This window comes from Cornus florida, unplaced genomic scaffold, assembly GCF_030987335.1.
Source record: "Cornus florida cultivar Cherokee Brave unplaced genomic scaffold, ASM3098733v1 CherokeeBrave_3.0.0_Hap2_Chr05, whole genome shotgun sequence".
Taxonomy (NCBI): domain Eukaryota; kingdom Viridiplantae; phylum Streptophyta; class Magnoliopsida; order Cornales; family Cornaceae; genus Cornus; species Cornus florida.
The window spans coordinates 110,066,047-110,080,347 of NW_026775575.1; the positions used below are offsets into that span (position 1 = coordinate 110,066,047).

The 14,301-nt window shown below is 38.1% G+C and overlaps 1 protein-coding gene across 1 annotated transcript; it reads left to right on the top strand.

The window, feature by feature from the left end:
* The first annotated feature begins 9,479 nt into the window (after window positions 1–9,479).
* LOC132309954 (protein ULTRAPETALA 1-like) lies at window positions 9,480–14,227 on the top strand. Its single transcript, XM_059808203.1, has 3 exons — window positions 9,480–9,552; window positions 13,391–13,600; window positions 13,887–14,227. The coding sequence occupies exons 1-3, from the start codon at window positions 9,480–9,482 to the stop codon at window positions 14,225–14,227; spliced, it is 624 nt and encodes a 207-aa protein (XP_059664186.1).
* Window positions 14,228–14,301: the final 74 nt, after the last annotated feature.

The following is a 14,301-nucleotide window of genomic DNA, read 5'->3' on the forward strand; positions in this document are numbered from 1 at the left end:
CCACCTACTTGGAATAAGGATGGGATTAACTAAAAGTTAAGTCCTGTGGATTTGTATTGTCATGGCAACTACTTGTTGAGCGGCAATACCAGGGATTTTGGATGGATTTTATATATGTACTGTTATGGTGCCTCGGTATGAGCTTGAGCCTCAGGACCGATGGCTAGGGAGCGTATATGCATCGGGATGTGTAGCTGGCTACGATGGTTGGAGGTGTACCCTGTTTAGGTATAGGTACATATGCCCACTTCGTGTGCGTTTTAGCATGTTACCTCTATTCAGGTTGAGACCGGCCTGTAGTCCAGTGAGAGTCCTTTAGTGTGACTATATATATATATTTACGGACTATCAGCTATTGTTGAATTGTTTAGGATGTACATGCGTATCGGGCCTCTGTTTGGATTGTAGTAGTATAGAACTTGCGCGTGGGCCTGACCCACTTCTATTTTTTCAGGTACACGACAGTTCTAGGCTTAGACGTGTTCGTGCTGAGCAGAGGTCTCTATTCACTCTTCCGACGATGTAGGGCTCTCTCTATAGTTTTATTTCTGGACGTTTATTACAGTTGTTCTATCTTCCGTTTGGATGTTTAATAGGGGTCCACTAGAGATGGATTCCCAAGTTGTAAACTGATGGAGTTTTGGAGTTTGGGTTTGATGGATTTTAATAATTATAATATTTTGCGGATTCTATTTTTAGTTCCTTCCAGCTTTAATTTCATTTCTTAATTTATTTTGTATTTCGTGTTCATTATAAAATATTAATTGTTTGATATTCCCTCGGGTTTGGGCCTGGGCCTGATCAACCCGTGTCTCGGATCCGAGGGGTATCACAGTTGGTATCAGAGCACTCCAGGTTCAAGTGTCTCTAGGATGTTTTCGTATTAAGTCTTCCGCGTAGCGTTTTCTCTTGAATAGAGCTTAAGTTAGGATTCATTGTATTCCTTATGGTTCGTATAGAAAGGGTACTGACTTCTGTCTTTTCGTGTTAACAGATGGTTAACGCTAGAAATGGACGGAACATGCAAAGAACTAGGAAGGAAAGGAGAACGGCACGTAGGCAACAATATCTCCTACGGCGTCAGCAAATGGAGGAAGAGCAGCAAAGGTTTGGGTTTCAAGATACATGGATCAGTTTCAGGAGGAACAGGAGAATGTTCAACAGACTCTGGACCAGGTCAGAGATCTAGAGATTCCTCCTCACCTCCATGACCTCGTTGCTAGGGCTATAGAGGCTGGGGTAACAGCTGCACTTCGGAATCAGCCTCAGGTACAGCCGGCACCTGTACCAGCACCAGTGGTTCAGACGGATTCTTGGGGAAAAGCTATGAGCTCTTTCACAAAGGGGAGTCCACCTGTGTTCTCAGGCTCAACCGATGCGAGAGCAGCTCACCAGTGGAAACAGGACATTGAGCGTCATCTTTGTTTGGTTCAGTGCACGGAGGTTCAGAAGCAGATGCTTGCTACTTTCAAGCTAGTTGGGGATGCACTACAGTGGTAGGAGTCAGTTACCACCTCAGAGGAGAGGATGACATTGTCTTATGATGAGTTCAGTGCTCGCTTTGATGAGAAATATTTTACCTATGTAGTCAGGGCAGCTATGAAGACCGAGTTTCTAAGTCTGCAGCAAGGAAACATGATAGTGGCGGAGTATGAGCAGCAGTTCACACGCTTGTCTCTCTTTGCACCGGAGGAGGTGGATACAAAGGAGAAGAAGCGCAACAGTTTTGTCAAGGGACTGATGTGGTCTATCAAGAGAGCTATTACAGGTAGTCCAACCTATACTACCTATGCTCAGGTGGTAGACGCCGCTCTACAATAGTATCAGTTGACTGTGGACATCAGACAGGCTCGTAGTGAGAAGCGAGGAGATAAAGACTCTACTAATCAGTCAGCTGAAAAGGGGAATGGCAATGGTCACCGGCAGAATGACAAAGGCAAGTTCCAAGGACAACAGCCTTGGAAGAAGCACAAAGGTAGTTCAGATGCTCACCGGAATGGGGCACCTATTCAGAGGCAACAGAATGGGGGACCACAGGCAGGACAGGGTCAGCCACAGGCTAACCGACAGAGGAGGCCATTTGGTACTTTCCAGGGAGTTGTTACACTTGTGGAGAGTATGGTCATACCACCAGGCAGTGTCCTAAAGCAGGACAAGGACAGGGACAGAGACAGTATGTGCAGCAGGGACAGAGGGCGCCAGTGCCTCTACCAGCTCCACAGGTTCCACGGATTCAGGGACAGACACATCTGGCTTTACCGACACCGCCGCAGACTCAGGGACAGACACCACAGCAGTTGCACTATGGCAGGGTGTATAACCCCATGCCACAGGATGTTCAGGCACCTCAGACTATTGAGGGTAAGTTTCTTATTCATAGTTTGTATGGACGTGTTTTATTTGATACGGGTGCTACACACTCATTTGTAGCTAGGACTTTTGTTACTTTGTCTGGGATGAGGACGAGGGTATACACTAGACCTCATGGTATTTCTACACCATTGGGTGATACAGCTATTATACACGAGAGTGATGGGCCTGTGACACTAGATATTGGCAGACTCAGATTTCTAGCCAATCTATTGGTCCTGGACATGCACACTTATGATATGATACTTGGGATGGATTGGTTGTCTCACTACCATGCCTAAGTTGTTTGTTTTGATAGATCTATTATTTTTACCATACCTGGTCAGGATATGTATGTAGTAGCTATGCCACGTTCTAAAGGGGGCGGTAGCACCTATTTGTTCCATGTGGAGGAGGAAAATGAGGAGGGGATTACTGTGTCATTGGATAACATACCGATTGTACAGGATTTTCCGGATGTATTTCAGGAGATTCCAGGGTTGCCACCTAGTCGCAAGATCGATTTTGTGATAGACTTAGCTCCAGGCACTACACCTATTGCTAGGGCACCCTATAGGATGGCACCGGTAGAGATGAGAGAGCTGAGGGATCAGATTCAGCAGTTACTCAGCCAGGGTTTTATTCATAGGAGTACATCACCTTGGGGAGCACCAGTTCTGTTTGTAAAGAAGAAGGATGGTTCGCTTCGTCTGTGTATAGATTACAGGGAGTTGAACAAGGTTATGATTCGTAACAAGTATCCTTTGCCCAGGATTGATGACTTGTTTGATCAGTTAAGGGGAGCCACATATTTCTCTAAGATTGATCTGCGTTCTGGGTATCATCAGCTGAGGGTCAGGGAGCAGGATGTTCCTAAGACAGCATTTCTCACGCGATATGGTTCTTATGAGTTTCGAGTTATGCCGTTTGGGACGACTAATGTACCTGCAGTATTCATGGACTTAATGAATAGAGTCTTCCGGGCTTATTTGGATCAGTTTGTTATTGTCTTTATTGATGACATCTTGATCTATTCTCGGTCGGAAGACGATCATGCTAGACATCTTCGCATAATCTTGCAGACGCTTCATGAGCACCAGTTATATGCCAAGTTCGAGAAGTGTGAATTTTGGCAGCCAGAGGTGAAATTTCTGGGTCACGTGGTGTTAGAAAAGGGGATAGCAGTGGATCCGGCCAAGGTTTCAGCGGTGGTTGAGTGGGGACAACCTACATCACCTACTGAGATTCGAAGTTTTCTCGGTCTGGCAGGATATTACAGGAGATTCATCCAGGGGTTCTCCAAGATAGCAGGACCACTCACTCATCTGACCAAGAAGGGTGTACAGTTCGTGTGGGATGAACACTGTCAGCGAGCTTTTGATGAGCTGAAAAGGAAGCTGACTTTTGCACCGGTTCTGACTACTCCGCAGAGCGGGATAGAGTATCTTGTTTACACGGATGCTTCGTTGCAGGGTCTTGGATGTGTATTGATGCAGGAGGAGCGACCGATTTCTTATGGATCTCGGAAACTTAAGCCTCATGAGCTTAATTATCCAACACATGATTTGGAGTTGGCAGCAGTGGTCTTTGCCTTGCGTATTTGGAGGCATTATCTGTTGGGTGAGTCCTTCAGATTATTCAGTGATCACAAGAGTCTGCAGTACTTGTTCACTCAGCGGAAGCTAAATATGAGACAGCGTAGGTGGTTGGAGTTTGTAACAGACTATCATTTTTCTATACAGTACCATCCAGGGAAAGCGAATGTAGTGGCGGATGCACTCAGTCGCCGACCTGTTGGTAGTCTTTCTGCTCTATTCACTACTGAGTGGAATGCTTTAAAGAGTGTGGATGAGTTATCGGATGCTTTTATGGCTTGCATGGTGGTTATACCTTCCATCATTCGCAAGGTTTTACAAGCACAACTCACCGATCAGTAGTGTGTCGACAAGGTCGCAGAGATAGCTTCCGGAGAGGTTTCATTCTACTATGTTGGGGCTGATGGAGGTTTAAGGTACAAGGGACGGTTAGTGATACCTTCTGCTAATAATTTGAGGAAGGATGTGATGACTGAGACTCATCACTCTGAGTTCTCTGTTCATCCAGGAGGCGATAAGATGTATCAAGATATGAAGCGGCAGTTTTGGTGGGCAGGTATGAAGAAGGACATTGCTCTTTTTGTTTCTCAATGTAGTACTTGTCAGATGGCTAAGATTGATCATCAGAAGCCGCCAGGAGCTCTACAGCCACTACCAATTTCGGAGTGGAAATGGGAGAGCATATCTATGGATTTTGTGGAAGGGTTGCCAAATTCTTTCAAGGGGCATAATTTCATATGGGTCATTGTGGATAGGTTGACCAAGTCAGCTCATTTCTTGCCTAATTGCACTGACTACACTTCGGAGCAGTTGGCGAGGCTTTACATTTCAGAGATTGTGAAGCTACATGGCATTCCATTGTCTATTATATCGGACAGGAATTCGAGCTTTGTATCTGGATTTTGGAAGAGTTTTCAGCAGGCTTTAGGTACGGAGTTACACCTTAGTACTGCTTATCATCCTCAGACTGACGGACAGACTAAGAGGGTGAATCAGATTATGGAAGATATGCTTCGGTCGTGTGTTCTGGATTTCAAGGGCCACTGGGAGGAATATTTGCCACTTGTGGAGTCTACTTATAATAATAGTTTCCAGAAGACTATTGGTATGGCACCATTTGAGGCATTGTATGGTCGACCATGTCGGTCACCTGTTTGTTGGATGGAGGTTGGAGAGAATCGATTCTTAGGTCCTGAGTTCATCAAGGATACCTCTGAAAAGATTGCTCTTATTCGAGATCGCATGTGTACTGCCCAAAGTAGGCAGAAAAGCTATGCTGATCGTTGTACTCGGGCTTTGGAGTTTCAGGTTGGGGATCATGTTCTACTCAAAGTGTCTCCTATGAAGGGTGTTATGCGCTTTGGGAAGAAAGGGAAGTTATCACCGCGATTTGTTGGTCCATTCATGATTACGGATCGCATTGGAGCTGTTGCTTATCGGTTGGCACTTCCGGATACTTTGGATCGCGTCCACAATGTGTTTCATGTTTCCATGTTGCGGAAATTTCTTCGAGATAAGGATCGGTATCAGCATATCGATGTTGGGGAGATTGCGTTGCAGCCGGATGCAACTTATTTAGAGCCACCGTGTCGTATTGTCGACCGACGAGATCAGATTCTTCGTAATAAGGTTATTCCTTTGGTTCGTGTTCAGTGGAGTCATCACAATGAGTCTGAGCCCACTTGGGAACGAGAGGATGTCATTCGTTCACGGTTTCCTGAAATATTGGAAGAAGGTAAGAGTGAATTCCGAGGACGGAATTCCTTTTGTTAGGGGGGAAGAATGTGATACCCCTAATTTTAAAAAGGATATTCCTGGTATTTAATGGTATTTAATTTATTATTTAAGTGCATTTTATTTGATTATGTGTCATTATTTTTTTATTAGGTGCTTAATTGTTTTCTTTTGTGGTGATTTAATTTATTTAAATGATATTTATGTTTAGTTATTTGATTGGAATTACTTGTTAAGTGTTTTAATTATTTAATTGGCATTAATGGTTTAAGTGTAATTGGTTTAATTATTCTATGTGTGTCTTATTTTATGTGTGTCTTATTTGGTTTAATTGGGTTTACTAATTATTATTTTGTTCAATTAGATTATTTGTTAAGTATTTAATGGTGAATAGGGTAATTAGGTAAATACATCTAACTGGGGTTTTAATTACAGTATACATTAGGGTTTTATATTATAGCCGTCGTAAGTTTCTACGTTAATTGGATGGGCCGGTTAGGATTGTGAGTTGGACTTAAATGAACCTAGGGTTTAGGAAAACTCTATAAGTATAAGGTAGACGTCTGTGTAGGGTTTTTTTTAAACAAAGCACACGTTTTGTGGAAGTGGAGAAGGAAAAACGCAGTTTTTCACATTCTGCCAAGGTTTGATCAAAGCTCCGATCCCGCTTCGTCCGTGGTCCGATCGAGTTGAATTTTGGAGAAGAGGTTCACGACTCAGTGACGCACAATCTGAACGGTGGAGATCAGAGTTTGACCTCGGGAACAGTGATTCGTACTCGTGAACAGTAACTGGGTCGCACAGGTTTTTTTCCATTCTGCCCAGATTTCATCAAACATCCGATCCCGCTTCGTCCGTGGTCCGATCGAGCTGAATTTTGGAGGAAAGGTTCATGACTCAGTGACGCACAATCTGAACGGTGGAGATTAGATTTTGAGTTCAGGAATAGTGTTTCGTCCCCGTGAACAGTAACCGGGTTTTGGAACTCGCCGGGATTTTTTAAGAAGACGACGTTGAAACTTTGAACAAAAGTTTCTGAGGCAAGATTCTATCCTTACTCTTTCCCTTAGGCTTCATACTCTTTGCACTCGTAAATGATTCCAGGATTAATGAAGATTAAACCAAACTAAAATGATTCTTGTTTTGCTATGAAACTGGTAGTTACAGTAGTGTTGTATGCTTGTTCAACCTAGACTAAGCATGTTTGTGGATGCATTGTGGTTCTGTGGTTCACGTTTTTCCTTACCACTGCTAGTATAAATCATTGGAAGGATGGGTCTAGATGATAGCTATCTTAACTTCTGTAATAGCAACTGTTGGAACTTAAATACTAGGAGGATTTGAGTTTAACACTAGATCGGTTTTGTGGAACACTATGATTTGAGCATGTCTACATACATACTGTGAATACTGTTTTGATGCTTACATTATCACAGTTAGTATCAACTGTGGAGGTTAGGATTTTGTGATACATACCCTACATATCTGTATGTCATTTGTAAGGTGTTAAATGGAAGTTTTAATTAATTCTGTCTTTATATCATACTAAAGGGAACAACTTAAATTGGGCATGTATATGTTGTTGTTGTGACCCTGTTTATCAATACTTATTTTATCACTGCTAACATTGAATGTTGGATGTTGGAATTTAGTTGATATATACTTGATTTATTGGTATTATTGACTACTGGAGGATTGGAAAGTAGGCACCGGTATGGGACGATGGCATACTAAGGATGGGTTTGGTTTTTAAAGCAATACCATTACCCACCTACTTGGAATAAGGATGGGATTAACTAAAAGTTAAGTCCCGTGGATTTGTATTATCATGGCAACTACTTGTTGAGCGGCAATACCAGGGATTTTGGATGGATTTTATATATGTACTGTTATGGTGCCTCGGTATGAGCTTGAGCCTCAGGACAGATGGCTAGGGAGCGTATATGCATCGGGATATGTAGCTGGCTACGATGGTTGGAGGTGTACCCTGTTTAGGTATAGGTACATATGCCCACTTCGTGTGCGTTTTAGCATGTTACCTCTATTCAGGTTGAGACCGGCCTGTAGTCCAGTGAGAGTCCTTTAGTGTGACTATATATATATATTTACGGACTATCAGCTATTGTTGAATTGTTTAGGATGTACATGCGTATCGGGCCTCTGTTTGGATTGTAGTAGTATAGAACTTGCGCGTGGGCCTGACCCACTTCTATTTTTTCAGGTACACGACAGTTCCAGGCTTAGACGTGTTCGTGCTGAGCAGAGGTTTCTATTCACTCTTCCGACGATGTAGGGCTCTCTCTATAGTTTTATTTCTGGACGTTTATTACAGTTGTTCTATCTTCCGTTTGGATGTTTAATAGGGGTCCACTAGAGATGGATTCCCAAGTTGTAAACTGATGGAGTTTTGGAGTTTGGGTTTGATGGATTTTAATAATTATAATATTTTGCGGATTATATTTTTAGTTCCTTCCAACTTTAATTTCATTTCTTAATTTATTTTGTATTCCGTGTTCATTATAAAATATTAATTGTTTGATATTCCCTCGGGTTTGGGCCTGGGCCTGATCAACCCGTGTCTCGGATTCGAGGGGTATCTCACCCAGCCTGCCCCCCGGGCCTATGTTAGCTCCGCCCAGATTCTGATACAACAAATAGTAAAAAAAATTTAAGGTCATTCAGTATGACTGGTTTTAAGCCAGCCATACTAACAATTTAGCTAGGATTTACATTGGTGTGGGGCTGGCAATTAGGCGGGCCCTACCCAAAAAGTTTGCAGGTTAATACCTATGGCTAGTGTTATTGCGATGGCAACAACAAAAGTGTGGGTCTTATTTTATTTTATTTTTCATTCTATCTCTTTTATTTCTTTCTCTCTCTTCTAGAGTGTTGGATCTCATAATTGTTATTATTATACCATACACATGGAATAGTCAAATATTGTAGCCAGCCACATCAACAAGGCAAAATTTTGTGTATAGCCAACCGGTACGATGGCTATACCAGTTGTTCCAAAGACATGTAAGAATATTTTCTTTTATATTCAATTTATTACATTATGTGTTAAAAAACTATAGTAAGTAATAATTTTTTTGTCACCTATTGCATCAAAATTAAATTATCGTGCAACTCATATATGTGCAATGCAAGCCTCGTTATGAATTTGAATATGCAAGTATTTTTGTAATATATAATAGGGTAAAGGGCAATAAACCCCCCTGAACTTTCAGCAAAAAACACAAAACCCCCCTGAACTAAGTAATGCCCCCTGAACTATTTAAAAATTATAATTTAAGGACAAAAATCAATTTTACCAGTAGTTGAGCTAACCGGAGATGTGAGATTATGAAATTGTCCTTTTGTAAAAATGGTAGTTTGACAATTGTTCTTGCTGACTTGTCAAGTTTAATCTCAACAACCAATAATATTGTGACAACACAACACCAATCACCGACTTCACCTACCACTTCATCATTTTTGGCCCAAACAAAACTTTACAGCAAGCACACAATTTAGCGCCAAACAACAACCAGACCAGTCACTTGGTACGAAATTGACTCAAACTGAATTGATCATAAGGAAAACGAAAAATGAAACACAGATCGAGCCTCAAGCAATACCAAAGATCAAGCCTCGACAACATACCAGAGGTGTCGTAGTCAACACTTTTCTTCACCTCGACAACACAAATTCAACAAAAGCTTTGATTTGGTTTGTGAAACAGAAAATCTGACCCTTTCATTTTCTCACTGTAGAAAATTACTTTAAAGAACGTATGTTAGGGTTTGTGAACGATTGAAGATGGGTTTGTGTGGCGACGTTATGGGTTTTGGTGGTGGTGCCATGGTTGTTCCGTTCTCGATCTCCATGAAAGGTGAAAAAATTATATATATGTGTGTGCGCGCGCGTAACTGGAAAGTATATATATATATGTATGTAGATTCTATAAGGCTAGGATTGACATTTTAAATTTACAGTACAAGGCAAGTGATTATTTTTCAACCAAAAGCTAACGGAACAGTGTAATCTGTGTTTTTTTTACAAAATTTGAGATAGTTTAGGGGGTTTTTTGTTAAAAAAAAAGTTCAGGGGGTTTTCTTGGGAGAGAGAGTAAAGTTCAGGGAGGTTTATTGCACTTTACCCTATATAATTATTAAATGAGTTTGCCATGTATGTAGTTCACCTCCATTTGCATTAGGGCTGCAATTCGAGCGAGTTTGAGGTATAACTTGAGTCCAACTCACCATATGAAATGCTAAACATAAGCTTAATCATAACATTATCCTCAACCTGAACTACTCAACCCAAGCCCAACCCATCATTCTACTTTTAAATTAGGCTTACAATTCGGGCTTAGATTCCAAGTTAAAACTTCGGGTTATTTCGGGTTACTCATATGGCTAATTTTTATACCGAAAATTTAATATAATCTTGAATTAGTTTTAGATTAAATTACTCTTAAATAAGAAGAAATTTAAAGACTTTTTGTAAATTTTTAACAAATTACACACAATTTTTTAAAAATTTAATTCTCCTAAATGTTAACATATAATAAGTTAATATTTAACAAAAAAAAAAAAAAAAGTTAAAAGAAAAAAGTAATCATAGTTTAAATATTATATATAATGTATTTAAATGTAAAAATGTATATGAAAATACTATTAGAATTCATGTTCGGGTTGGATCGGGTTACTAGCACTTCAACCCATACCAAACCCTAATTAAATTTGGATTGAGATTTTTTAATCCAAGCCCAACTTCAATTGTAAAAATGATTGTCCAAGTTCGTGAAAATTTGGGTTGGGCTCGATTGGGTTCAGGTTACCGAACCCAAGTTGCACCCCTAATTTGCTTTGAAATTGAATTCGCGTGCAACATACGTGCAACTTATATATGTAGTGAAAACCTAATTTTGAATTTGAAAAAACACATCATAATGATCCTTACAACCTTACTTGTAAATTAATTTTTTCTAATGGATAAGGAATAATAAGTAATAATTATTAAGGACATTCATAACTGCATTAAACACTTGTGTTAGTCAGGCAGTGCGTCACCTTACCTTGCATTGCAGCCTAAAATAATAATTTATTTATTTTATTTAAAATTCCAGTTTCACAATGAGAATCTCAATTAATTCGATTATATTTTAATTAATTGCGAAGAAATTTAAAAAACTGCTTAAAAAATATTATTTGAACTCCATTTTAAAGAATTGTTCAATTCTTCAATTCTCGAGTTCAAGTTTTGAAATCTTAATCCCTAGGCGATCGTATCTAGAGAGTGAGAATGGCTCAAGGTACAATTTTTTTTTAAAAAATCCAATTCATTGTTAGTTTTGATGCAACAAAAAATAAAGATCTTCAAAGGCATGCGTGTTTTACAATGCAGGCAAATTTTGCAAATTACCAAATGTATGCTATGACATAATAAATTTAAATTAGTTCAACATTCTAAATCTATTTTATTTGGATTTAGTAAGTGATAAGATTTGTGGTACTTTATTAATACGATCTATGTCTATGGACTTTAAATTGTTAGATTTTTAATTATCTAAATTCACATTTTTAGCAATGGACGGTGACATACTTTTTATATTTCTTGCTTAGAAAAAAAATGTATTTTATTTGTAGATTATTATTATTATTTTTTACATCACTTGCTATAACGGATGACTTTTGGTTTCTTTTTTTTATTTTTTTATTTTTTTATATATGAATCTTTAGCAACCTTCAAAGTAATGCAGGGCCATTGTTGTTTTGCAAAGAACTAAAAGAAATTGTTGAGGTTAAAAGATAAATTTTGATTAGCCTTTTAAATGACGTGACTCTGGACATATATATTGTAAGAAATTTATTCTATGAAAACTTATTTATAAAAGAGATAATAGATATATCTCGACTTAATTTCATGTATTTATTGTTTGTTTGAGTAAGTGGTTGTAGTAAAAATTTAGTCACACAATATTCGACTTCTTTGCATCAAAATTATCCAAGGTAACATTGTTAATATTATTTCATTTCTAGTTTTGATGTTCATAATAAAATATGGCTCATGCTTATTTTAAATTTATTGACTTTATGAGTTTACTTTAATAAGGATTTAGTAAGGAAGATTTGCATTGTTTTATTTATATGATCTATGCTCTTTTAATTTTTAAATATTTTAATCTATGTTTTGGAGGTTTGAAGCTCACATAACTCTTTTATGATTTTAGCTTATGAAAAAATTAAATAAATTTTAGAATAAATTTTGAAATGTGCTTAATATTAGCATTTTCACTTTATTTTCTAGTGATAATAGTTGGATGATTAATTTAGTGTTTAAAAACAAGGCAAAAGTGCAATATATATATATATATCCTTAAGTTTCACCAAGTGAGCACATAAACAATTCAACCCCTTACATTTTACCTCCAACCACTTTCTTTCTATATTGTGAGGTACATTATTGATACTTTTTTTATTAATTCTGGAAGTACCCTCGAATATAACCGTTATACCCTATCTTCCTAGAAGAAGGCTTTAGCATTCCTTTGGTACAATCAAACCTATTTTTACTATCTCCTTTCCATTTGCATGTGCTCTCTATGCTCTTCTTCCAAGATAAGTTCACTTAAACATATATATATATATATATATATATATATATATATGTATGTATGTATTTGATTATAATAAGTTGTAATATATAAAAATTATTGTTGGACCATGTATATATATATGTTCATGCGTATTTCTTTCACTTTTGTCTTTTTTAGTTATTAGAAGAGTTTTGGGAACTAGACTATATCAAACGATTTGTAATGTAATACAATATAACTGAGGATATAATACAATTATGAAAGGTACGTAGTCAAAGTCTCTTTTACATATGATTTGAAATGTGAGATTGTAAATTCCTTTTTGGCTTCAAAGCCTTCCTCATTCCTCACCTTAAAATAGCTTTCAAGGATTTCATTTACTTGAAATTTCAATAAGTTGTTAGTTAGTTTTGTGTTCTGAATAATTTTTCATCTGTTCACTTGAACCAGACCATGAATACAAATGAGGAAGCGTTATAAAATAAATAAATAAATATACGGATGAGGAAAAAGTTAATGAACGCGTGTTCTCCAATTCTAAAAAAAAAAAAAAAATAGAAGAAGTAAGAAACTCATTCGGCCCAAGTTCACATAAACCAAGTAGAAGCCCACACAAGGAGTTACAACATTTAAATCAATTTAGGGCCATGTAATATCCCAGTTTATTATAAAGGACATTTAAGATTTTTCGTCTTTTATTTTATTAAAAAAATTTAGTTATATGGGGTAGTGTGATAAATACACAATGAGTGAAAAATGGTTGGAGGTGAAATGCAAGAGGATAAGTTGTTAGCTTTTGAAACTACAAGGACTAAGTTGCTCACTTTTATACCACATAGGAGTATTCTGCTCAGTTGATATAACTTTAGGAGCTTTCCTTACACTTTTGCCAAAATACAATGAGAAATACAATGAGGATCATACACAAACCCTTTTATTTGTGGATGAATCTTTACTGCTAATGTCATTTGAGGCTAAATTAAGGTATCCAAATGGTCATTTTTTAATGAACCCCAGTTCATATTTGAACCAAATTCAAAAGTTTCACTTACCGTCATTTTCATTTTTTTTTCTTGTAACCAATCTGCAATATTTTTTTTGTTGTTACTATTTTCTTTCTTCATTGCAGAGTCACTAGGAGAAGTTGTTACAACCATATTTACTGATGAAGAGTTAAAGCACATTATCGTACTGGAGAGAGAAGCAGATTATATTGACGTTGGATGTGGATGTACCCTCCGTCGTTTTGGCGACACAGCTGGGAAGCTTAGGATTTATGCCGAGGGAAGACTTGAGATATTCTGTCAGTGCAACCGCTGCGATCTGAATGAAAATTCGGGTATTGACACACTCCTTGTTATTTGATTACTCAATTCATTGGTACTTAATTATGAATAGATTTAAGTGCTTGTTCAATGAAAATTCATTGGTACTTAAGTGTCACCGATTGATAAAAATTTAAGTGGAGATGAGTTCACTCATCACCCCAACACACACACACACACACAGACACACACACACACAAAAGAAAAAAAAAAGGAGGGTAATTAACACTTAAAATTTGAACACATTCTTTTAAAGTTTCTTGATGGTATAGAGTATAGACTGAAGAGTTTGATGATCAGGGAATAAAATATCTCCTGCTGAGTTTGTAAAACATTCTGGGAGAAAAGATTTCAAGGAGTGGAAGAACCGAATTTGGATCAACAATAATGAAGGGAAAAAGATTCGGTTGTGGAGGACTTGTCTGTTGAAATACTACAGAGAAGAAACAACAGCACTAGTAGTAGAGGTTGAAGGGTCTCGCAGACGCCACCAAATTGTTCATCGTGATGAGTTTATTCGTTGTTCTGTATGCCATAAAGAGCGTCGATTCCCTCTGCAGACCAAAGAAAAATGCAGGATTTACCATGATGCTTTGGCCAATAAAAAGTGGAAATGCTCTGACGTGCCATATGATCAGTAAGTTTATTAGTTCCCTTCATTACTGCATACATGGTTCAATCAACACTTCCTTTCTTGATCCTTCATTTTTGGTAG

Coding starts and splice junctions, on each gene's coding strand:
- LOC132309954 (XM_059808203.1), top strand. CDS start 9,480: ATGGGTTTGTGTGGCGACGTTATGGGTTTTGGTGGTGGTGCCATGGTT. Junction 9,553..13,390: donor GTTCTCGATCTCCATGAAAG/GTGAAAAAATTA, acceptor TCTTCATTGCAG/AGTCACTAGGAGAAGTTGTT. Junction 13,601..13,886: donor CGATCTGAATGAAAATTCGG/GTATTGACACAC, acceptor TTTGATGATCAG/GGAATAAAATATCTCCTGCT.